This window comes from Oratosquilla oratoria, chromosome 28 (assembly GCF_046742065.1).
Source record: "Oratosquilla oratoria isolate Oo_2021 chromosome 28, ASM4674206v1, whole genome shotgun sequence".
Classification (NCBI taxonomy): domain Eukaryota; kingdom Metazoa; phylum Arthropoda; class Malacostraca; order Stomatopoda; family Squillidae; genus Oratosquilla; species Oratosquilla oratoria.
The window spans coordinates 16684187-16709818 of NC_134804.1; the positions used below are offsets into that span (position 1 = coordinate 16684187).

General features: G+C 40.5%; 1 protein-coding gene across 6 annotated transcripts in view; it reads left to right on the forward strand.

Annotated features, from left to right (window-relative positions):
* The first annotated feature begins 234 nt into the window (after nt 1–234).
* The window catches only part of LOC143040251 (arylsulfatase B-like), a 49399-nt gene continuing 24001 nt past the window's right edge, over nt 235–25632 (forward strand). Inside the window, exons 1-4 of one of the 6 annotated variants that reach the window (XM_076211009.1) lie at nt 235–283; nt 7417–7539; nt 8875–9034; nt 21722–21948. In XM_076211009.1, the coding sequence (XP_076067124.1) occupies nt 7426–7539; nt 8875–9034; nt 21722–21948 (501 nt within the window). In that variant the 5' untranslated portion in view covers nt 235–283; nt 7417–7425. Of the gene's footprint in view, nt 284–344; nt 690–1181; nt 1201–7416; nt 7540–8874; nt 9035–15524; nt 15752–16536; nt 16698–21721; nt 21949–24879; nt 25107–25632 lie in introns of those variants that run through there. The other 5 variants (XM_076211011.1, XM_076211012.1, XM_076211007.1 and 2 more) reach the window with 5 other exon arrangements.

The following is a 25632-nucleotide window of genomic DNA, read 5'->3' on the forward strand; positions in this document are numbered from 1 at the left end:
AAGTAACTTTGTGGACAACAGAAGAAGAATTCGCCTAATGAGGCGATTTGGCGTTAGATAAAACATTTTTTTATCGGGCCTTGTTTTATGCAATCATTAGGCAGATTATCCAGTAGATAATTATAAAACAGTGGTTTATCCATATTATCAGAGCTGGGCGCGTTCCTCGGTGCGTTCCGCTTTAGTTTGGCCGCGGTTAGCGCTCCCAAACTATTAAAGCAATATTGGTGCCGGTATAGTATGTGGGCTACCTTTTGGATGTGACCTACGAAATTTTTCTTTGGTATAGTAGGCAGCGAATGCACGACATCGATAATCGAGCCTGTCCAAAATCCAAACCATATTAGTATTTGAGCTTACTTTCGGCCAGATAACTGTGATTAAGTCATCAGTTTATGACAAAACAAAGATAAACGTATCTTAGTCGACAAATGTCAGCAAACTTTAATAAAATATTTATTTATTATTTACAAATTTTGTCAACATTTGTTTAGTCTACATAGATGAAGAGAGGAATACCCAGGATTCTATCACAATCAGTTGACTGTGATGTAGCGTAACGTAATTATTCGAAACAAATGATGATAATCATAAATGGCAACATTCAGCTTATGCGACTTACCCATACCCCTGGAGTAGCACATACGTTACAGTAACTGAAGTGTCATTGTCATACTCAAAACTTGGAGGTATTGTATACGTGCAAACGTTTGTCATAATTACTGGTTTCTTTATTTTATTCTTCCTTGAATTCGTCAATAGTCTTTGTTCTTGTGAAAACAGGAACGATGCTGTTGTTAAGTGTTTTGAGTGGTTATTTATTCAAAGCACTTTTATTTGAGTCAAATTTTATATATTAATCTGCAAGTCTTGTCATTCTTCTAAAGTGTAATCATGTAAATATAACTGTTCTGGGCATTGTGTACTTTAACTAGTTATCATGAAAAAAATTGTTTAAATGTTGAGGATCATCATTTAACCAAATTTGGATGATGGGTGTTAACTCGGATGAAATAATGGCAAAAAGAATGTTCCTAACGTATAACTATAGTAGCCCAGCAATAGTTAGAATAGGTAAATTTTTACTTTCCTGCATGCAAAACATGCAGCAACCATAGTTTATAACAGTATGATACCGCATGTTTAGGAGTCCAACAGTTAAGAAAACAAATATAACCCATCTATAACTCAATTAAAAAAGTAAGAATCCTAAATGGCTATATTAAAACTATTTAAATATTAGTAGAACATTAGATTATGCTTGGAAACCAAATTCCCTCTCATAGATCATATGAAAATGATAGGCACAGTTTAACACAAGAACCCACAGACTTGTCCATCCCAAATGACAATCAACATGGCTTTATTATTATATTATTATTATTATTATAGGTTTATTCAACAATATGAAGGGCCTAAGATGTGTGACAAATTTATTATACTATTTAGATGTTAAAGCTCTTGATGAAACACTGAATACAGATGCTATATATTTAGGTTTATGAAAGCGTTAGTCCAACACTAAAGATTATCATCTAAGGTTTATGCAAATGGTATTTGTTGTAAATTATTAATGTGGTTAAGTAATTTCTTGGAAGATAGGTATAAGAGAGTTTAAATTAAAGGTACTACATGAAGTTGGCTGTTGTTTGTAGTGGTGTTCCACAAGGAAGTGTGTTGAGACTGGTACTTTTCCTTATTTATGTAAATTATTTAGTTAAAGTGTTGGAATCCAAAACTAGCTTTTTGTAATAATGGTAATAATAATAATAATTTTATTTGGCATTGAATCAGTATACATGAAGTGTAGATAATGAAAAGAACACATAGTTTGAAATAACAATTACAAATGTTGAGGATAACACAAAAAAGCATGTAAGCTTATTTCCATTTGGTGATGATACAAAAATATATAGGGTTATTGAGTGTGAGGAGGGTGTTGAGGTTTTAAGAAGGGATATGAATAGAATGGATGAGTGTACTGACAAGGGCTTATTGTCTTTTAACATTGAAAAGAGTAAAGTGATGCATATTGGTAGGAGTAACCAAGGAGATTAGTACAGGCTGCAAGGTCAGATATGAAGCCAGCACAAGACATACACAAGGTAGTTGCAAAGGGTAAAAGTAGATTGCTATGTATTTCTAAAATGGTGCTATGGAGCCGAGCTTCATGCTTTTCTGTAGACTATGAAACTCTTCTACATCCTGCAATCTGATTGGATACCAGAACTGGCCATCAACATCCCTAAAGACAATGACAACAACCCTGATGACCTCTAGAATTACAAGTACCACATTACTAAATGCAGCTTAGGTTAGGTAAAACAAATTGATCATACTTTAATTTCTTTGACCTCCACTTCAATCAAAACAAAAATGGTGTCTCAAGCAGTTGTCATGGCTCCATTTGTTAGTGTATTACTATTAGCAACTTTTAATATTATTGATTTCCACCAAGAAATATATATATTACATTGTTCTATTATAATTTACAAAATGAATATTTAATTTTCTATTGCCATATCCTCATCTGGGGTATTGGCTACATGTTATTGTGGGGTTAAAAGCTGCTTGGTCGTATGCAGCTGATACTCTAGGGTCTATATGGGGTGCCCCTATGGACCACAGCCATACATTATTTTGTCTGTAATAGAGGAGATCTCTATTCATAGAGAAATGATGCTACTTTATTATACTGTGACTGACCCTCTGTTATGCTGTCCCCCAACTCTCTGAATATTCATTTCCTTTTTTGCCGAACCCTGTGATAGGGAAAAAAGAATACTGCCACAGTGTGTTCCCACTTCAGTCATAAAAGGCGACAAAAATGGGACGGGGCTAGGACTAGGTATTCTACTCTTTGTAGCCTCAAAGGTCTGGGAAGAGTTTTCCAACCAAAACCCTAAGGTTTGGGTCTTTTAATGTGTGTGGATGTGGTACAGATGAAAGTAATAGGGAAGAGGTAGGCAGTGTGTTTGTAAGAAGAAAGATGGATGTGTTGGCATTGCTTGAAATTAAGTTGAAAAGTGAGGGGTGAGTTTGAGTTTGGGAGTGTAGCTGGGAGGATGTCAGGAGTGAAGAGAGGATGGAGAGAATGGGTGGCTATACTAGTAAGTGAAGAGATAGGTAAGTATGTGGTGGAGTGGAGGGAGGTTTCTTCAAAGTTAATGCCGATGGAGGTGAAACTGAGAAGGTAGATATGAGTCTTTGTAAGTACATATGGACTTGGTAGTGAGAAGAGTGTAGAGTAAAGTGAGGATTTTTGGATAGATTTAAATGAGTGCATAGAGGGTTTAGGGAGAAATGTCATTGTAGTGGTATTGGGAGATTTCGGTGCTGGGGTGAGAGATGAACCAATAGATAGAGTGGTTGGGAAGTATGGAGTTCCAGGAAAAAATTGTGTCTAGAAAGAGTGTTGATGATAGCAAATACAGTGTTTAGGAAGTCAAGCATAAGAACACATGGGAGAGGGTGGGTGGTGGATGGAAGGGTGGTAGATAGGGTTTTAATGGACTATATAGTGGTGACCAGGAGAAGAGTAAGAAGAGTTTTGGATGTACATGTTCTAAGGGGAGAGAGTGGGGGAATATCAGATCATTTTTTGGTGGAAGGTAAGTTGAGAGTGGAGGATGGATGGAGAAAGAGGAAAAGGAAAGAAGATTGGGAGATGCTTAGAGTAAACTGCTTAAATGAGAAAGAAAAGGAGAAAGAGTATAAGAAGAAGCTGAGATAAGAGTGGGAAGGAGTGAAGAATAAAGTAGAACAGGGAGTGGAGGAGGAATGGGGATGTTTCAAGGAGGGAGTAACAAGGTGTGCAAAGATGGCGTATGGAACAAGGAGGATGGGAGGAAATAGAAGGAAGGGTAGTGATTGGTGTAATGATGAAGCAAAGAAGGTTGTAGAAGAGAAGAAACGAGCATTCACAGATTGGTTACAAAAGGTGAATCATATGAGAGGCATAAAGAAAAGAAGTAAAGCATAAGAATAAGGAGGCAAAGAAGAGAATAGATGTGAAATGGGGTAAGAGTTTGATAGAATTTTTTCAAAGTAATAAAAAGATGTTTTGGAAGGAAATTAAGAGTGGAAGGGGAGGCAAGTTGAGTAGAGAAGAAAAGGTATAAGGTGCAGATGGAGAGATGATAACGGGAGAGATGGCAGTAGGAGGAAGATGGGCAGAGTATTTTAGGTAGTTGCTAAATGTGAAGGAAGACAGGGAGGGAAAGGTAGTTGCAACGGGAAGCACTAAGAAAATGACAGTGATGAGTGAGGAAAATGGAGGAGAAATAAGGAAAGATGAGGTGAAAGCAGTTATTAAAATGATGAAAGCAGGTAAGGCACCTGGGTTAGATGGGTGTCATGTGGAGTGTCTAAAAAAGGGAGGTACAATGATGGTGGACTGGCTGGTGAGGTTGTTTAATGTTTTTTTAAAAGAGGGTAGAGTGCCAGAGGGAAAAGGGGACAAGTGTGAGTGTAGTAGTTTCAGAGGAATCAGTTTGTTGAGTGTAGTTGGGAAGGCTTATGGGAGGGTTTTGATTGAGAGGATTAGAAGAGGAACAGAGGGAGTAATTGGTGAGGAACAGTGTGGGTTTATGGCAGGTAGTGGTTGTGTGGATCGGATTTTTGTTGGTGTCATCATCTGAAATATATTTTTTCTTTTTGTATTTTAGTTTTGAAGGAGGAATGGGAGGGAGTGAAGGATAGAGTAGAGCTAGGTGTGGAAGAGGAATGGGGATGGTTCAAGGAGGGAGTCATAAAGTGTGCAAGGATGGTGTGTGGAACAAGAAGGACAGGAGGAAATAGAAGGAAGGGTGGTGAATGGTGGGATGAGGAAACAAAGAAGGTTGTAGAAGAGAAGAAGCGAGCTTTCACAGATTGGTTACAAAATAGGACGAGGGAGTCATATGAGAGGTATAAAGAAAAGAAAAGAGAAGTAAAGCAAAAGGTAAAGGAGGCAAAAAGGAGAGCAGATGTGAAATGGGGTAAGAGTATGACAGAAATTTTTGAAAGTAATAAAAAGATGTTTTGGAAAGAAATTAAGAGAGGAAGAGGAGGCGAATCAAGTAGAGAAGAAAAGATAAAAGGTGCAGATGGAGAGATGATAATGGAAGAGAAGGCAGTAAGGGGAAGATGGGCAGAATATTTTAGGGAGTTGCTAAATGTGAAGGAGGATAGGGAGGGAAAGATAGCTGCAGTGGGAAATGCGAAGAAAATGAGAGTGATGAGTGAGGAGAATGGAGGAGAAATAAGGAAGGATGAGGTGAAGGCAGTTGTTAAGATGATGAAAGCAGGTAAGGCACCTGGTCAGTGATGGTGGACTGGCTGGTGAGGTTATTTAATGTTTGCTGGAGAGAGGGTAGAGTGCCGGAGGATTGGAGGAGTGCCTGTATAGTTCCTCTTTACAAGGGAAAAGGGGACAAGTGTGAATGTAGTAGTTTCAGAAGGATTAGTTTGTTAAGTGTAGTTGGGAAGGCTTATGGGAGGATCTTGATTGAGAGGATTAGGAGAGGAACAGGAGTAATTGGTGAGGAACAGTGTGGATTTAGGACAGGTAGAGGTTGTGTAGATCAGATCTTGGTGGTAAGACAGATATGTGAGAAAGCTATAGGAAAGGGGAAGGATGTTTTTTGGGCTTTTATGGATCTGGAGGAGGCTTATGATAGGGTAGACAGAAAGGCACTGTGGGAGGTGTTGCAGATATACGGGATAGGAGGAAAGCTTCTGGGAGCTGTCAAGAGTTTTTATGAGAGTAGTAGAGCTTGTGTCAGGATTGGAAATGGAGAGAGTGAGTGGTTTGAGGTAAAGATGGGACTTCGTCAAGGAGGTGTTATGTCGCCCTGGCTGTTCAACTTATACATGGATGGGGTGGTGCGAAAGGTAAATGCAAGGGTAGTGGGTCAGGGATTGGAGATGGTTAAAGAAAATGGAGAAAAGTGGGAGGTGAGCCAGCTGTTGTTTGCTGACGACACTGCGCTTGTGGCAGGATCGGAGGAGGGATTGAGGAAGTTGGTGGCAGAGTTTGGGAGAGTATGTGATAGAAGAAAGCTAAAGATAAATGTGGGTAAAAGTAAGGTGATGAGATGTACAAGGGGTGAAAGTGGCAGTAGACTGGAAGTGAGCATTAAGGGAGAGCGACTGGAGGAAGTGGATAGTTTTAGATACTTGGGTGCAAATGTGGGAGGAAAAGGTGGAGTGAAGGTGGAGGTAGAATGTAGATTGAGAGAAGCGAGTAAATGCCTTGGTGGATTGAAGAGTGTAATGAGGAATAGACATTTGGGAATGGATGCTAAGAGGAGACTGTATGAAGGAGTGATTGTGCCAACAGCACTGTATGGGGCAGGAACATGGAACATAAGAGAGGAAGAGAGAAGGAGTTTGAATGTGTTTGAGATGAGGTGTCTGAGAAGTATGATGGGGGTTACTAGGCTAGATAGAGTGAGAAATGAGGAGGTGAGGAGGAGAACAGGGGTGGAAAGGGAGCTGGGAGATAGGGTTGATGAAAGAATTTTAGGATGGTTTGGATGATGTTGTGATTGCATGAGGTGGAATGGGTGGGGATGGTCGGGTGAGGTAGTATGTGTGAGCAAAATTTGACGCAGCCCGAAGGGATTTCTCCCCGTCTTCTCCTTTTATGCAATGGGGAGACGGAGGGGGGGGTCGCCGATTTAATGAAGTGGCCTTGCTGTGGATGTGCTGTGTCTTGCAACACTGCTTGTGACCCAGGGCAGTGGACAAGGTGCAGGGATGACCCGTCATCCAGGAGGTGCTAAGATAAGAGGGAGGGTGGAGGGGTGTGGAGTGTATTCAGGGATGGAATGGATGAAATTATTTTATGCCTTCTCCTTTTTGGCTACCTCCCTTGTAAGGGGGAAAAAGCCTTGGTATATGTATGTATGTTTGTAGTTTTGATAGTGTAGTTGGTAAGGCTTATGGGAGGGTTTTGAATGAGAGGATTAGGAGAGGAACAGAGGGAGTAATTAGTGAGGCTACCTCCGATATAAGGGGGGAAAAAACCTTTGGTATATGTATATATTTCTATATTGTGTAGATGTGTACTTCTAAAAATTTACATGATCTTGCTCATATCCTTCTCTATGTGTGGATACCACACTACTGACACATATAGTCTTGGACTGATTAGGGTTTCAATTAGTTTTTTTCATCATCTCTTCATCCATATAGTGAAATGCCACTGTGGTCTTCTGGAGTAGTCAGTATGTTTCTCTCACAATCTTGCTGATATGTCCATCAGGTGACAGGTTGTCTTTTATCAACACTACCAAGTCTCTCTCTTGTTTTTGTAATGGTTTCACTTCCCAATATATACATGATTGGGTCAACCCTGTGGAGAAATGCATGATCAATAATGAGGTCACACTTATGAGTGCTTCAACATAATTTTTTTTTTTCTATCCTCAGGATGTAATCATGGACCAAGTTATGAAAAGCACAACTTTTTTGATTCTCAGCTGGCTTCTGGTTGGACTGAATGCAGCAAACCCATCTCCACCAAACATAATTATCATTGTAGCAGATGACTTGGTAATTATGCTTTTATTGATAATCTGATCATGTTGAATTTGCTATATTAAATTTAACTTTTGTACATTAATCAAGTTTATGTCTTTGATGAGCATTTCTAAAAAGAATTGCTAATAGTAATTTGGGAAGATTATCAGTAGTGTACACTATTCCCCTATTTATTATAGTGAAAGAAAAACAATGCCATAGTTAGTTCCCCTGATTTTTGTTGATGTCATCATCTGAAATATGTTTTTTCTTTTTGTATTTTATATTTGGTAGTGTTGTTGAGAAGTCTTATGGGAGGGTTTTGATTAAGAGGATTAGGAGAGGAACAGAGGGAGTAATTGGTGAGGAACAGTGTGGGCTTAGGATAGGTAAGGGTTGCATGGATCAGAATTTTTATGGTAAGGTAGATATGTGAGAAAGCTTTAGGAAAAGGTAAGGATGTTTTTTGGGCCTTTATGGATTTGAAAAAGATTTATGACAGGGTAGACAGGAAGGCACTATAGGAAGTATTGCAGATATATGGGATAGGAGGAAAGCTGTTAAGAGCAGTCAAGAGTTTTTACGAGAGTAGTAGAGCCTGTGTTACAGTTGGAAATAGAGAAAGTGAGTGGTTTGAGGTAAAGTTGGGACTTTGCCAGGGATGTGTTATGTTGCCTTGGCTGTTCAATTTATACATGGATGGGGTGGTGTGAGAGATAAACACAAGGGTAATGGGCCAGGGATTGCAGATGGTTAAAGAAAATGAAGAAAAGTGGGAGATAAGCCAGTTGTTGTTTGTTGATGACACTGTGCTTGTAGCAGAATCAGAGGAGGGATTAAGGAATTAGTGACAGAGTTTGGGAAGGTGTGCGAAAGAAGTAAGTTGAAGACGAATGTGGGTAAATGTAATGTGATGAGATATACAAGGGGAGAGGATGGCAGCAAATTGGAATGGAGTATTAAGGGAGAAAGACAGGAGGAAGTGGATAGTTTTAGATACTTGGGTGCAAATGTGGTGGGAAAGGGAGGAGTGGAGTTGGAGGTAGAATGTAGATTGAGAGAAGTAACTAAATGCCTTAGGGGATTAAAAAGTGTAATGAGAAATAGACATTTGGGAAAGGGTGCTAAGAGGAGATTGTATTAAGGAGTGATTGTGCTGACAGCACTGTTTGGGGGCAGAAGCATGGAACATAAGAGAGGAATAGTTTAAATGTGTTTGAGATGAGGTGCCTGAGAAGTATGATAGGTGTTACTAGGATGGATGGAATGAGAAACAAGGAGATGAGGATTTATGCCTTTGACTTAGGCTCCCTTCTTTGTAAGGGAAAACCGCCCCATTGATATATGTATTTATTTTTGGTTTAACAGGGCTGGAATGATGTGGGTTTCCATGGATCCACTCAGATCCCAACACCAAACATTGATGCTTTGGCATACTCTGGAGTCATCCTGAATAATTATTATGTGCAACCTATCTGTACACCATCAAGGAGTGCCCTCATGACAGGGAAACATCCAATTCACACAGGTTAGTTAAGTGGGTAATGTAAACTATATTTTTACATTGAGTGTAAAATATGGAGGAGGAAGTATATTTTTCATTTAATGTAAAACATGGAGGAGGGAACAGATAAAACAAAAACACAGTTATTGATGCATATAATTTGCATGTGAATCAGTAAATGAACATGCAATAATATACTATTCATTTTTGACTGTTTTGATAGCAAATAAGTATGCAGTAATGTATGATAAATTTTTTAATTGTTTTGATTTTGTATATTGAATTAGTAAAATTCATGAATGGACAAAGGAATCTGCAGTAATGTACAATTAATTTTTTAACTGTAATGATATTGTATGTTACATACATACATACATATACCAAAGGCTTTTTTCCCCTTACACAGGAGGTAGCCAAAAAACAAAGGCATAAAAACCACTCCCACCCTTTCCATCCCCTACATACTCCACTCCCCTCTACCCTCTTCCCTCCCTCTTATCTTGGCACCTCCTGGATGATGGGTTTTCCCTGCATCTTGTCCACTGCCCTGGATGAGAAGCAGTGCCACAAGACACAGCACATCCAGAGCGAGGCCACTTCATTAATTCGGTGACCCTCCTCTCTGTCCCCTCATGCAGAAAAGGAGAAGACGGGGAGAAATCTCTTTGGGCTGCATCAATTTATTTCTCATACATACTCCCTCACCCCCTATCCTCCACCCACTCCCCCTCATGCATCACAGCAACATCCATACACAACCGCTCTCCATTCATCCCTATTCTCTGTCCTCGGCCATCCTTCCTCAACAGACATTCCCCTCTTTCCCAATGCCCCCCCTACCCTACCCATCCATCCCATCCTAGGTCACCCCCTCATGTTCATTCTTCCACCTCTGCCTTCCACACCTCTTTTATAGTCCCTCCTCACTCCTTCCACATGCCCTAACCATCCCAACAGTCTCTCATCAACCCCTTCCCCCAACTCCCCCTCCACCCCTGTTCTCCTCCTCACCTCCTCATTTCTCACTCTATCCAACCCAGCAACCCCCATCACACTTCCCAGGCACCCCACCTCAAATACATTCAAACTTCTCTCTTCCCCTCTCACATTCCATGTTTCCACCCCACACAGTGCTGTTGGCACAATCACTCCTTCATTCATTCTTCTACTAGCATCCATTCCCAAATATCTCCCTCCCACCACACCTCCCAATCCCCCAAGGCACTCACTTGTCTCTCCCAATCCACACTCCACCCTCCCCACTCCCCCCCACCACACTCGCACCCAAGTATCCTAAACCATCCACTTCCTCCAATCTCTCTCCCCCAACACTCATTTCCTGTCTGCTGCTCATCACCCTACCCACACCCACACCCATCTTCAACCTCCTTCCCCCGCACACCCTCCCAAACTTCATCACCAACCTCTTCAGTCCCTCCTGCGATCCTGTCACAAGCGCAGTGTTGCCAGCAAATAACAACTGGCCCATCTCCCCCCTCCTCCACCCTCCCCAACCATCTCCAATCCCTGACCCACCATCTCCAATCCCTGACCCACCATCCCTGCATTCACCCCTCACACACCCTGTTCATGCACAAATTGAACAGCCAGTGCGACACAACATATCCCCGATGAAGTCCTACCTCCACCCCTAATCCCAACACAAGCCCCAACACTCTTGCAAAAACTGCTGACTGCTCCCAACAACCCTCCTCCCATCCCACTCATCTGCAACACCTCCCACAGTGGCTCCCCCCTGTCCACCCCGTCACAAGCCCCCTCCAGACCCACAAAAGCCCAAAACACATCCCCATCCCTTCCCACATCCCTCTCACACATCTGTTCCACCACAAAAATCTGATCTACACAACCCCCATCCATCCCAAACCCACACTGTTCCTTACCAACCACTCCCTCTGCTCGCCCCCCATCCTCTCAGTGAAGACCCTCCCACAAGCCCTCCCAACCACACCCAACAAGCTGATCCCCCCAAAACCAATACACCCACACTTGTCCCCCTTTCCCTTGTAAAGCAGAACCACACAGGCACTCCTCCAGTCCTCCGGCACTCCACCCTCTCCCAAACAAACATCGAACAACCCCACCAGCCAGTCCACCACCACCGCACCTCCCCCCCTCAGACATTCCATATGGCAGCCCTCCAACCCAGGTGTCTTACCTGCTCTCATCAGTGTTACAGCTGCCTCCACTTCATCTTTCCTTATTTCTCCTCCATTTTCCTCACTCATCATGCTCATTTTCTTAGTGCTTCCCACTGCAACTACCTTTCCCTCCCTATCCTCCCTCACATTCAGCAACTTCCAAAAATACTCTGCCAACCTTCCTCTCACTGCCTTCTCTTCCATTACCATCTCTCCATCTGCACCTTTTACCTTTTCTTCTCTACTTGATTCACCTCCTCTTCCTCTCTTAAATTCTTTCAATTGTTTTTTATTACTTTCAGACTTTTCTGTCATACTCTTATCCCATTTCACATCTGCTTTCCTCTTTGCATCCTTTATCTTATGCTTTACTTCTCTTCTCTTTACTTTGTACCTCTCATATGATTCCCTTGTCCTAATTTGTAACCAATCAGTGACAGCCTGCTTTTTCTTTTCCACACCCTTCTTTGCTTCCTCATCCCACCACTCACTATCCTTCCTTCTATTTCCTCCTGCCCTCATTGGTCCACATACCATCTTTGCACACCTTATGACTCCCTTCTTGAACCATCCCCACTCCTCCTCCACTCCCAGTTCCACTCTATCCTTCACTCCCTCCCACTCCTCTCTCAACTTCTTCTTATACTCCTTTTCTTTCTTATTTAAGCAATTCACTCTAAGTACCTCCTTACCTTCTGCTCTTTTCCTCTTTCTCCATCCATCCTCCACTCTCAACTTACCTTCCACCAAAAAATAATCTGATATTCCCCCACTCTCTCCTCTTAGAACATGTAAATCCTTAACTCTTCCTACTATACTCCTGGTTACTACTATATAGTCCATTAATACTCTACCACACTTCTATCCACCACCCTCTCCCATGTGTACCTATGCTTGACTTTTTTCCTAAGCACTGTATTTGCTATCATAAACCCTCTACATTACAATTTTTTCCTGGAACTCCATACTTTCCAATCACTCTGTCTATTGGTTCATTTCCTACCCTAGCATTAAGGTCTCCCAATACTACTACATTGATGTTCCTCCCTAATCCCTCTATGTACTCATTTAAATCTATCCAAAAGCCTCCCTTTCTTCCACACTCCTCTCACTACCAGGCCCATATGCACTTACAAAAACCCACATACGAGGAGAGATTGGCTAAACTGGAGTTACCGACACTGGAGCAAAGAAGAGAGAGAGGTGACCTATTGACCATCTACAGAATCATGAGAGGCACAGAGGTACTCGATAGAGAGAACTTACTTAACTGGGACAAAAGAAACACAAGAGGACATGGAAAGAAAATAAAAAAACATAGCTATAGAAGAGAACTGAAGAAAAACAGTTTTCCTCATAGAGTTTTGGACACTTGGAACAAACTGGACAATGAAATAGTATGCGCAAAAACCATTCATGAGTTTAAAAACAAACTAGACACTGCGAGATACAAAGGCGGGACATCACGAGCATAGCTCCCCTTCCCGCAAAATACAACTAGGTAAATACATCTCCTCAGTTTCACCTTCATTCACATTAACCTTGAAGAAACCTTCTTCTACTCCACTACACGTTTACCTATCTCTTCACTTACTAGTATAGCCACCCCCTCTCTCCCTCGCCCTCTCTTCACTCATGAGAACCTCCCAACTACACTCCCAAACTCACACTTGCCCTTCCCTCTCAACTTAGTTTCACTCAAAGCCAACACATCCATCTTTCTTCTCACAAACATACTACCTATCTCTTCCCTTTTACTCTCATCTGTACCACATCCACACACATTAAAAGACCCAAACCTTAGGGTACTGATTGGAAAACTCCCACACCCTCTTATGCCTTTACATTTTTTTTAGGAATGTCCCCTGTGGGGTTACAGGGAGAAGGATGCCTAGTCCCAATCCCCGTCCTGTTTTTCTCACCTCTTACGATCCAAGTGGGAATACTTGGTGGCAGCATTCTTTTCCCCCACCACAGGGTAGGCAAAACAAGGAAATGAAATTCAGAGAAATGGTACAGGACAGCAACAATGGGTTGGGGGACAGCATAACGGAGGGACAGTAGCAGTATAATAAAAGTGTCATCATTTCTCTGTGAGTGGAGTCCTCCTCTATCACAGACAAAATGATGTGTGGCTCTGGTCTGTAGGGGTGCCCCATATAGACCCTAAAGTATCAACTGCATGCTACTTTCCACAACAACATGCAGCAACATGCAGCCAATACCCCAGACGGGGAGATTACTTGATGAATAATGTAAGTAAGTGAGAGTATTGCTCTTTTGGGGGACTTCATTGAATAGTCTTCTATTCTCTGAAGTTTGGTCGTTTTAGGTTACAAGTTTATATGTCATAGGTTGTTGTTTATGCATATGTCTAGAGACAGACATAGGAGTGGAGTGTGATAGGAATGGAATGGGTGGGAGTGGTTTTTATGCCTTTGTTTATAAGGGGGGAAAAGCCTTTGGTATATGTATGAATGTATGTCTGTTACCACAATTACAGTTCTTTCTGGTGGTGCTGTTTTGTTAAATCCATCCAGCAGTTTTCATGAGATGTTTGTGAGAAACATGCTGATGGAATGGCAGTCCTTGAATTCATGTTGGTTTGAAGAAGTGGGCATATTAATTATGTTTCTTTTACTGATCAGTCTTTCCATTAACTTGGACATGGCAAATGATAATGAGATTGGTCTGTGGGGTGCTTGGATTTCTGGTAGTTTATTTGATTTTAATATTGGTATTATATATAATCTTTCCAGATTCCTGGATTTCTGTTGTGCAACCTAGGGTAGTAGAAAGTATCAATAAGGTCTTTTTTTGCAAATCCCTCCAGACATTAGCTTAATGCAAAAATGCCTCTCAAGAGAAACAAGATCCACACCAGCAAGACTGTGTTAAGGATCCTGCACCAAAACTGGCCACAGAAACAAATTTCTCTAGGTTTAACCAACACACAAAAGACACCAAGCACATCCTACATTATTCTAGCCCTATCCAGACAACAGCACAACATTTCTTCTATAGGTGACTTATGGGCCATTTCAATTGCTGTTGCTACTTACCAGGGAGCCATTGGTCTCTTTTTAGAGGGACCTGGGACAATCGATCATGGACATACTACTTTAGACCCAATGCCACAGAGCAACAGTATATTTAGTCCAGGTCTTATGATTATCAAGGTGGCTATCAAATTCTTCAGCAAAACAGCCTAAATCAATTTCCATTTGCTTTTCACTTGAGAGCACCATGGTATTCAATCTTTCACTGGTCATAGAATTGTAGAGAATAGTTTTCTCTCACTTCAGCTGAAGCTGGTTTACCCTCACCAATTCATTATTTCAAATTTTCAGACAGTTCTGTCATTCTTCTCTCCCAGAACGGTAATTTTCGTGACATCTCTCACTGCCACAATCATAACATTTATTCTATGCATTCAACAAATCTCCAAAGTACTCTACCTGTCTTTCCTTTACTGCTTTTATCTTCTTAATACCCAATTCCCCCCCCTTCTATTTGCTTCCTTTGTAGACAATATTTTTTTATGTATTTACTTACATATTTATTAATTTATTTACTTATATATTTTACTTGTTTATTTATTGATTAATTGATTTATTATCATTATTATAATTATTATTTTATTTATTTATTTATTTATTTATTTTTATCTAATTCTCTGTCACTTACCTATCCCACCTTACATTTCTTTATTTCTGGGCCTCCCATACCTTGCATTTTATTTCCACCCTCTTTGTTCTGGTCTTGTCAGATGTTTCCCCCTTTTCTCCTTTGCAACCATTCTTTATTTGGCTGATTGCAAACCTGCAGCCCTACAACAGATGTCAACAGTTCTCAAGCCCTCCTATAAATCTCTCTGGGAAGGAACTTTGGACTGTGTTTTACATTATTAGTGTGGGACTATTTCTCTGTCATTGGTTTAAAGTATTAGGAGGAGGGAAGCAGTTGCTTGTTGTCTGATGTCCTTATATAAAAAGATGCAGAAAGTATAGTTAAATTGATAGTAGAGATATTGGACCCAATCTGGAGACAATCAGACCTGCTCTCAAACTACAATTACTTCACATGATATACACCATCTAACATATAAACATTTTCATAGCTCAGGAACACTATGCTCCCATACATACTCACTGCCAGTTAAACCAACGCCTTGAAATTAAAATACAGTATATATTGGTGGTATAATATTGTCCATAAGAATAAAAGATCTGGTGAACTGTTAGCAACAATATATTACATTGTTTTTTTTTTTTTTTTTTTTTTTTTTTTACTGGTGTAATAATTCAACTGATGAGCAAGTATATATTTGCTAAGTATATAACTTTGTCCAGGAATGCAGTCAAATGTGATATATGATAGTGAACCATGGGGAGTGCCATTGACAAGTACTGTCCTTCCTCAACACTTGAGTAAACTTGGATATGACACAAGAGCTGTTGGAAAGTGGCATCTTGGTTTTTTCTTGCAAGACTATGTACCAACAAGCCGTGGTTTTTTGTCACATTTTGGATACTGGGGAGGCCACATAGATTACTATGATCACACATCCACTACTAAGGTATTTAAGTAAAATTATGTATCCTATTCTTTTATGCTTGCTCTGTAAATGAATAATAGAAATTGATTTTTTGATAATCAATTTGTTGCCCCAGGTCTCTTACAGAAGACCTGCAGCCTTCAGATAAATTGTAACAATCTTAGAGTATGTCCACAAATCACTCAGGAAAGATGTTGTAGTATTTACCTAGTTGTATTTTGCAGAAGAGCTATACTCGTAGTGATCCATAGTTGTATCTTTCCGCATCCAGTTCTTTCTTAAAATTATGTATATTTTTCCAGGAACTCCACATTTCCCAACCACTCCATCAATTGGACCATTTCCTACCCTAGTATTAAGGTCTCCCAGTACTTTTACATTGACATTTCTTCCTAAATCCTCTATGCACTCATTTAAATCTATCCAAAAGGCCTCCCTTTCTTCTACACTCTTCTCACTGCCAGGCCCATATGCACTTACAAAAACCCACATCTCCTTTCCCAGTTTCACCTTCATCCACATTATCCTTGAGGAAACCTCCTTCCACTCCACTACCCGTTTACCTATCTCTTCACTTACTAGAATAGCCACCCCTTCCCTCCCTCGCCCTCTCTTCACTCCTGATAACCTCCCACTTACACTCCCAAACTTACACTCACCCTTCCCTTTCAACTTAGTTTCACTCAAAGCCAACACATCCATCTTTCTTCTCACAAACATACTACCTATCTCTTCCCTTTTACTCTCATCTGTACCACATCCACGAGAACTTCCAGACCCTCTTATGCCTTCTCTTTTTTGTTTAGGAATGTCCCCTGTGGGGCTACAAGGAGAAGGATGCCTAGTCCCAATCCCCATCCCTTTCTTCTCGCCTCGTACGATCCAAGTGGGAATACTTGGTGGAAGTATTCTTTTCCCCCACCACAGGGAATTCCCCCATCACAGAAAAAGAATACTCAGAGAAAAGGTATAGGACAGCAACAAGGGGTTGGGGGACAGCATAACAGAGGGACAGTCGTAGTATAAAAGCACTCACTGTTTTCTCTTTCAATTTGTTCCATGTATCTATTACTCTGTGTGGAAAGCTGTTCTTTTTCAAATCTCTTCTGTAACTGTCCTTCATAAGTTTCTTCTCGTGTCCTCTTGTATTTCTTCTGTCCCATTTAAGTAGGTCATCTCTATCAAGGATTTCCATCCCTCACCAATTACTCCCTTCTGGTCCTCTCCTAATCCTCTCAATCAAAACCCTCCCATAAGCCTTCCTAACTACACTTAACAAACTGATACTTCTGAAACTACTACACTCACACTTGTCCCCCTTTCCCATGTAATGTGGAACTATACAGGCACTCCTCCAGTCCTCTGGCACCCTACCCTCTTTTAAACAAACATTAAATAACCTCACCAGCCAGTCCACCTTGACTGTACCTCCCTTTTTTAGACACTCCACATGACACCCATCCAACCCAGGTGCCTTATCTGCTCTCATCATCTTAGCAACTGCCTTCACCTCATCTTTTTTTTATTTGTCCTCTATTTTCCTCACTCATCACTCATTTTCTTAGTGCTTCCCACTACAACTACCTTTCCCTCCCTATCCTCCTTCACATTTAGCAACCTAGGCTTAACATGCTTAAATCAATTGCAGGAACAACATTTAGACAAAATAAACTAATACTACGGTGATGAATTATGTAAGCCCCACTTGGACCCCTAATCTCAATAAGACACACCACAACACCCTTCAGACCATACAAAACAAAGCCCTAAAGACAATTACAGGCTGCACAAATACAACACCTACAGACCATTTATACCTCGAAATGAAGTCCTCAAAACAGTGATCACCCTGATATTAGAGGCACACTGACACATTCCACTGCCTGCACAAACACAGCACAACCACTACACCATGTGCTGTGAGAAAGAGAGGGGTGAGTGGACTGTGTGTACCTGGATATAGAGAAGTTATTTGATAAAGTACCTCACATTTGATGTATGTAAAAATTGGAGCATGTTGGAGGACTGAGAGGCAAACTATTTTTTGAAGGAAAGATACATGAGGACAGTAGTAAAGGACAAGATGTCAAGGTGGAGAGCAGTAGTGAGTGGAGTTCCACAAGGTTCAGTGCTTGCACCAATAATGTTTCTTGTCTATGTTAATGACGACATGATAGAAGGAACAACAAGCTATGCCAACATGTTTGCAGATAGTGCAAAAATCATGAGAAGAGTGAAAAAAATTAAATACTATATCTAGATACTGTTTTTACATGGAGCCAAGGATGGTAAATGAAGTTCAATACCAAAAAAATGCAGAGTACTGGAAATGGGCAACAGATAGTGCAAAAATCATGAGAAGAGTGAAAAAATTAGATACTATATCTAGATACTGTTTTTACATGGAGCCAAGGATGGTAAATGAAGTTCAATACCAAAAAAATGCAAAGTACTGGAAATGGGCAATAGTAGTGTTCCATCATATGAAGAGATGATGAAAAAACTCACTGAAACCCTGGTATGTCCAAGACTAGAATAAGTGTCAGTAGTATGGTCCCCACACAGAGTGAAGGACATAAGCAAGATTGAGAGAATACAAACTGGTCCCCAGCTTGGTAGATAGACCATATGAGGAAAGACTAAAAGTATTGTATCTACCAACTTTGAAAGATTGAAGAAAAAGGTGACATAATAACAGTGTTGAAGTCACTGAAAGGGATAGATTGCATTGATAGAAGAGATTTTGTGATTAAAGATGGGAGGACTTTAAGAGGTCATGGAAGTAAATTAAAAAAGACCACATGTTGGAAGTATGTGAAGAAATACATTTTTCAATATAGATGTATAAATATGTGGAATAGCTTAGAAGATGATATAGCTCAAGCTCAAACAATACATGTGTTCAAATCTGAATATGATAATTGGAAATCAAAGATATAGATTAAGTTGGAACAGTACATGAATTTGAGTCTAGGTATGTTAGAAAATTAGAGAATAGGAGACAGGACCCAATGAACATTGCTCCTTTCCTGTATACTACAATTAGGTAAATACACTAGATAGCAAAACACCCACACACACCAAGAAACACTTAAACAACACCCAAATACCTATATCACATACAAATACTCCCTTTTTTCCCTCCACAACCACCAGACACCTGCCTCCAGAACCATATCCATAATCATATCACTCATTGCTCCATCAACAAACTACTGGTAAAATACAATACATTGCTGCATGCCAGACCCACTGATATCCATCCCTCTGAATCTTCACTACCCAGAAAGGATAGAGTCCACTTGGCCAGACTGAAAGCAGGGGTGGAAAAGGATATGGGAGATAGGGTTGATGAAAGGATATTGGAATGTTTGGACACATGGAAAGAATGAGTGAAGGAAGTAAAAGAAGTGTGGAAGGCAGAAGTAGATGGAGTGAATGTGAGAGGCCAACCAAGGATGATATAGATGGATGGGGTAAAAGGAGCATTGGGAAAGAGGGGAATGTCTGTTGAGGAAGGAAGGGAGAAGGCAGAAGATAGGAGTGAGTGGAGAATGGTTGTGTATGGATGATACGAGTGAGTGGAGAATGGTTGTGTATGGATGATACTTTGGTGCATGGAAGGAAGTGGGTAGGGGGTAGGGGAGGAGTGAGGGAATGGTTATGTATAAATGGTATTTTGATGCAGCCCAAAGGGATTTCTCCCCATCTTCATTGTTACCGCATAAGGGGACAGAGGGTGTCGCTGATTAAATGAAGTGGTTTTTCTGTGGATGTGCTATGTATTGCTGTGTTGCATCTGACCCAGGGCAATGGGCAAAATGCAGGGATAACCCATCATCCTGGAGGAACTAAGATGAAAGGGAGGGAGGAGTGGTGAATGAGTGTGGAATGGATGGGAATGAAATAGGTGGGAGTGAAATTATGCCTTTTGACTTTGGCTACCTCCCTTGTAAGGCAAGTAAAAAACATTCCCAGAGGCTACAGAAAAAAAAAATAAACTCCAGCTATACACAGGAGATAGCCTCCTTAAAGAAAAAAAGGAATAATTAAAAAAATAAACACAACCTAAACAAATTAATTAGAATCATTGCAAGTCAAATGAACAACAAACAGAAAGAAGAAGAGTGGAGAGAACTAACAAACAAAATAAATAATGAAAAAGTGAAGATGTCAAAACATGGAGAATTGTAAAAAAAACATAAAAAATCTCAAAATCAAATTACCTTCACCCATAGCAGTTATTCTATCTCATTGTAAAATACCATTACCAAAACAGCAATACAACATCATCAACAAGCATTTCTCCAAAGCAAGTTTCAATCCCATAACATCAGAAAATAAGAAAATAGTTAAAGAAATATGGAAACGCATACCTGACACTGAAGCCACCCCCACTTTGACTAGTAAAAACATAGAGGGGGCCATAAAGAAAATAAAAATCTCCAAATCTGAAGGCCCAGACAAGATCTTGAACATCCACATGAAATACATTGGCCAAACCATAAGAACCTAAACCGACATTTTCAACTGCTGGTTACACAACAAAATCCCAAGCATCTGGAAAAGAAGTAGGATAATCCCAATCTTGAAACCAAATAAACCTCATGAAAATCAAACATATTACAGATCAATCTTACTACAATATCTAAACTAAGGAAAAAGCTGATAACAGCAAGAATCCAATCTGAATGAAATACCTTTGCAAACTGCCCCAGATGCAACCACCACACAGAAGACATAGAACACCTCATACTACAGGGCTCATTACTAACAATCCCTTGGCAACAACACAATATATCTGCCCAGAGTGACTTGTGGACCTGCCCGAAGGCTGTTTCCAGTAACCTAAAGGTTGTAGGTCTTCTACAAGAGAGACTAGGGGTAACAAATTGATTGATTGCTCTCAGTTTCAGAAAATTTTATTTATCTGTGGGGAGGTGGCTGTGTATAGTTATCAATAGGGCTTGAATAGTTATGTACCTATTGTCAAAATCATGTAGAATTTGCAATTTTCTATTTTATATGCAAATACATATTTTGGGTGATTTTGATAACCAGTGCATAACTAGTCCTAGTTATCCGCAAATAATTTCTTTTAAATACATCTCGTTTCACTACACAGAGACATGTACAAATACAAACATTTTTTTGGTATCACCGATCAGTCATTCAATCAATCATTCCATTGAGTTTCACTGAGTGGAAAACCTGCAGTCTTAGAATGGCTGGCAGTGGTCCTTGGAACCTCCCACAGATCTCTGGAAAGAAACTCTTGTGTTGTATCAGTGTGGCACTGTTTCTCTGTCAGGTTCTCATGTGTGAAAAAGTGTAAGAAACACATCTGAAGTTTAGAGAATGCCTAGACTGGAGACTGTGTATCAGCTCCTCAAGGCTGCAGCTCTTGATGGAGGTGAAGGAGTTGACAGGTTTAGAAAATAAGCAGTTTTGCTGTCCATCTTGCAGGACCACCATATTCAGGTAGGGCACCTGTTATTGGATTCATGTTATCACCAAAGTGTGTCATATACAGTGCCCTTACATGCCTAAGTGCTGCCCCAGAGCAAAATTCTCAGTGATGCCCTCCCCCTCTCCCATCACCACTTCCATCTCCACCATTCCTTACTCTATTATAGCTATTGGCTTGCAAAATAATTGAACAGATTTTAAAAATGTTGCAGAAAGGATAAGGGAAAAATATATCATATTATGTTGATTCTAACACAAAATTCGTCGATTATGGTAAAGTATTCAGGGCTCCTTGGAATTTTTTTTTATTATAATTATTTTGTCATTCTTGTGGGTGTCGTGTCCAGACTAGAATTGCCGCCCCCCCAAAATGTGCTGCACTGTCGCCCTAGGGCATATCTCCCCCCCCCCCCTATGTGAGGGCCCTAGTCATATAGTCATTGTTCTTTTCCATTTGAGTACAATTGTAAACTGTTAAAGGATTCTATATATATACTTTTTTCATCTATTATTTTTCTGTAGGTCTTCAGTCCAATGTGATTTATGGGCCTCAACCCTATGGGATATCATTAGGAGAAACACTTCTCCCTCAGTACTTGCAAAATTTGGGTTATCTGACATTCCATGTTGGCAAGTGGCACTTGGGAATGGCTATAAAAGAACTGACGCCACTGCATCGAGGGTTTCTGTCTCATTATGGATACTGGACAGGACATCAAGACTACTATGACCACACTTCACAAGAGGCAGTGGGTATTTAAAATAGCATATGAAAATTCAGAATATATTGAAGCAAAATTATTTCACGAAAAGTGCACTTAAATTATTTTTCAGCTATGCACGCAATTTTGCATTCATAGAATAATAGTACTCTTGTCATCTCTTGCATGCTTTATTGTCAGTACAGAAATCTTTTTAATGGAGTGTTGAATTCCTTAATTTCTTTAATGATTGATAACATCATTTACTGCATGAGTGAGGAATGAGTGAGGCAGTTGTGTGTCCTCACCTCAACATTATTCAACCTTGCATTGAATTGGGAGTGGACACTGGAAGGAGATTGTATGAAGGATTGATTGTGCCAATAGCACGGTATGGGGCAGAAACATGGAATATAAGAAAAGAAAAGAGGAGGAGTTTGAATGTGTTTGAGATGGGGTGCCTGAGAAATGTGATAAGGGTTACTAGGCTGGATAGAGTGAAAAAGGAGGAGGTGAAGAGGAGAAAGGGGATGGAAGGGGAAATGGGGTTGATGGGAGAGTGTTGGGATGGTTTGGACACATGGAAAGAATGAAGAAAGATTGGTGGAAGAGGTGTGGAAGGCAGAGGTGGAAGGAGTGAACATGAGGGGGTGACCAAGGATTAGATGGATGGATTGGGTAAAAGAGGCATTGGGAAAGAGGGGAATGTCTGTTGAGGAAGAATGGGAGAGGACAGAAGAGAGGGGTGAATGGAGAATGGTTGTGTATGGATGATGCTGTGATGCATGAGGGGGAGTGGGTGAGGGATGGGGGGTGAGTATGTGTGAAAAATAATTTAACACTGCCTGAAGGGATTTCTCTGTCTTCTCCATTTCTGCATGAGGGGACGAAGAGGGGGGGGGGGTCACTGATTTAATGAAGTGGCCTTACCATGGATGTGCTTTGTCTTTTGACACTGCTTCTGACCCAGGACAGTGGGCAAGATGGAGGGGTGATCTATCATCCAGGAGGGCCCAAGATGAGAGAGAGGGAGGGGGGTGAATGGGAGTGGAGCATGTGGGGATGGAATGGGTGGGAGTGGATTTTATGCCTTTGTTTTTTGGCTACCTCCCTTGGAAGGGGGAAAGAGCCTTTGGTTATGTATGTATGTATGTATGCATTGAATTGGACAGGGTTGTTGGTCATTATCGTTGTGGAATATCCATTGGCAACACTAAGGTCATTGAATTTGTCTTTGTTAATGATGTCATTGAATTTGTCTTTGTTAATGATAATGTACTTATTGTGGAGTATTTGGAGTTCTTTGTTTTAGCTGTTGATTCACTGTACAGGGAGACGAGGCTGCAGGTCTTTCCATTTTTAGGACCAAGACCAAGATCCAAGTCAGTCAATCAGTTGTTGTCTTCAGTTGTGCTGACTAGAAACCCAGAGCACCACAGGCCTTGATCATTAAATTCCCCCATAAATCTCTCTGTGAAAAATAAAATCAACATTGGACTACTGTCTGCATTGTAATAGTGTGGGACTTTTTGTGTCATTGGTTGAAAATAGTAGGAAGAGAAGAACAGTCATTAGTTGTCAGTTTTCCATGTGATTAAAAGTGGAAGAAATACAGATGAAATCGATAGAGAGGGATCTTGGGCCTAGTCTGAAGACCAAGTGTCAGCCCCTCTGGGCTGCACCATCAAATGGAAATTAAGAAAATTATGAGATTTAAAGATATGTAGCAAGGAGATAACTCTCCACCATCCTACTTGCAAGAGCACCTCACACAGTTACTTGTTGTTGGCCCCACCAAGATCAAGGTATTTTGAGGCTTATTGAATGATACTGTATAGTATGTCCTTGCATATGATGAGGACTTTCAAGTCTTGGAAAGCTTCATATATCTTGGTCATATAAAGCATAACAGTGGTTGGTCATGTCAAGAAGTCCTTTGAAGGATTGACATGGCCCATAATGTTATGGACATGATAAACCAGAGCACTGTTGATGTTTATACAGGAGAATTAAGATATAAATCTTAAAATTTCTTGTGCCCAGGATTTGCTATATGGTTGTGACACATGGATGCTGATTGGACTTGAAGGGGTACTGTGGCATCTTTGGACATGTCTTAGGAGAATCATTGGATATTGCTAGAATGACAGGTATAAGCCAGCAAATACTTGTTAGACTCAGACAAGGCCTGTTATCAGCATAATTTGTGAACATCAGCTCTGGCTGTATGGACAAGTAGCAAGATTCTCTGATATTGATCTCACTCACAGGGTGATCTCCATCCTTGTGTTGTCCAGATAGCCAACCTTCCCAAATATCCATCAATTTAACAGTCATTTTCTCATTAGAAGTTATTATAGTGTCATTTGCATTTTTGTGATTTCTTAACCATATGTTTACATATGATTTTTTCGTATTTCTTACCTTTTATTGCACTGTTCTTCCACTAATCTTTGGCACATGTTTCTTCACTCTCAGTTTGTAAATGTAAAGTAAGATTTCCCATTTCCTCAAAGTTCAAATGTTATTCATGAATTCTTCTTAGTTATCTTCTTCAAAGAATTTGTTCAAGCCTAAGAAGTTTGTCTTCCAAAATTAAGTCTACCTTTCCCGTGTGATTTGTTCCTTGGCCCTGTCTCCACATCTGCTAGTTGAAATTCTCCCCATTCTCTTTTTCTGCATGAGGGGACGGAGAGCAGGGTCACCAATTAAATGAAGCTGCCTTGCTGTGGATGTGCTGTGTGTTGCTACATTGCTTCTGACCCAAGGCAATGGGCAAGATGCAGGAATGACCCATCATCCAGGAGAAGCCAAGAAAAGAGGGAGGGAGGGGTGGTGAATGGGAGTGGAGTATGTGGGGATGATGTAGGTGGGGGTTGATTTAGGCCTTTGACTTTGGCTACCTCCCTTGTAAGGGGGAAAAAGCTATTGGTATATGATGTATGTATGTATGAATTAAAGAATTAAAATCATTCTTAGGGCTTCAGGACTTCACAATTGGAGGACCTCATCCATATGGCCTGAGTTTAGATGAAACTTTGCTCCCTGCTCACTTGTCTCAGAATGGCTACGTTTCACATCATGTAGGCAAATGGCACCTAGGGTTTTTCCAGAAAGAGTATACCCCAACACATAGAGGTTTTGAGTCGCACTTTGGCTACTGGACAGGACGCATTGATTACTATGATCATACATCTTTGGAAAAGGTTGCGTATTTGGTTGTTGTATACATTATCATAAATTGCATGGGCTAATCTTCTGCTAGATTGTCAATCTATTGTATCGCTCTTGAAAAGTGACAGAGATTTGCAATGCATATCATAAAGAACCCCTATCCTGGAGGAGTGGACATAAGATTTCTTTTTACTAACATGTATGCTAAAGGTCCTTTCTTATAAGAGGGTGGTCAGGTCAGAAAATTCACCCACATTAAAACCTACTTGATGCAAACTTAAAATCTCATAGCATGCTGGCTTCACATGCTTGTCTCAGTCAATTTGGTCATTAAAAAAAATCCAGTTTTAGCATTCATAAACGCATGGAATGTTTTTTTTTCTAATTACTTTATGTAGATTGCATATAGTATAATTAGGTAGATTGTAGATTGAGAGAAACAAGTAGGCTTGGGGGATTAATGTAATGAGAAATAGACATTTGGGAATAGGTGCTAAGAGGAGATTATATGAAGGGGTGATTGTGCCAACAGCACTGAATGGGGCAGAGATATGGAAC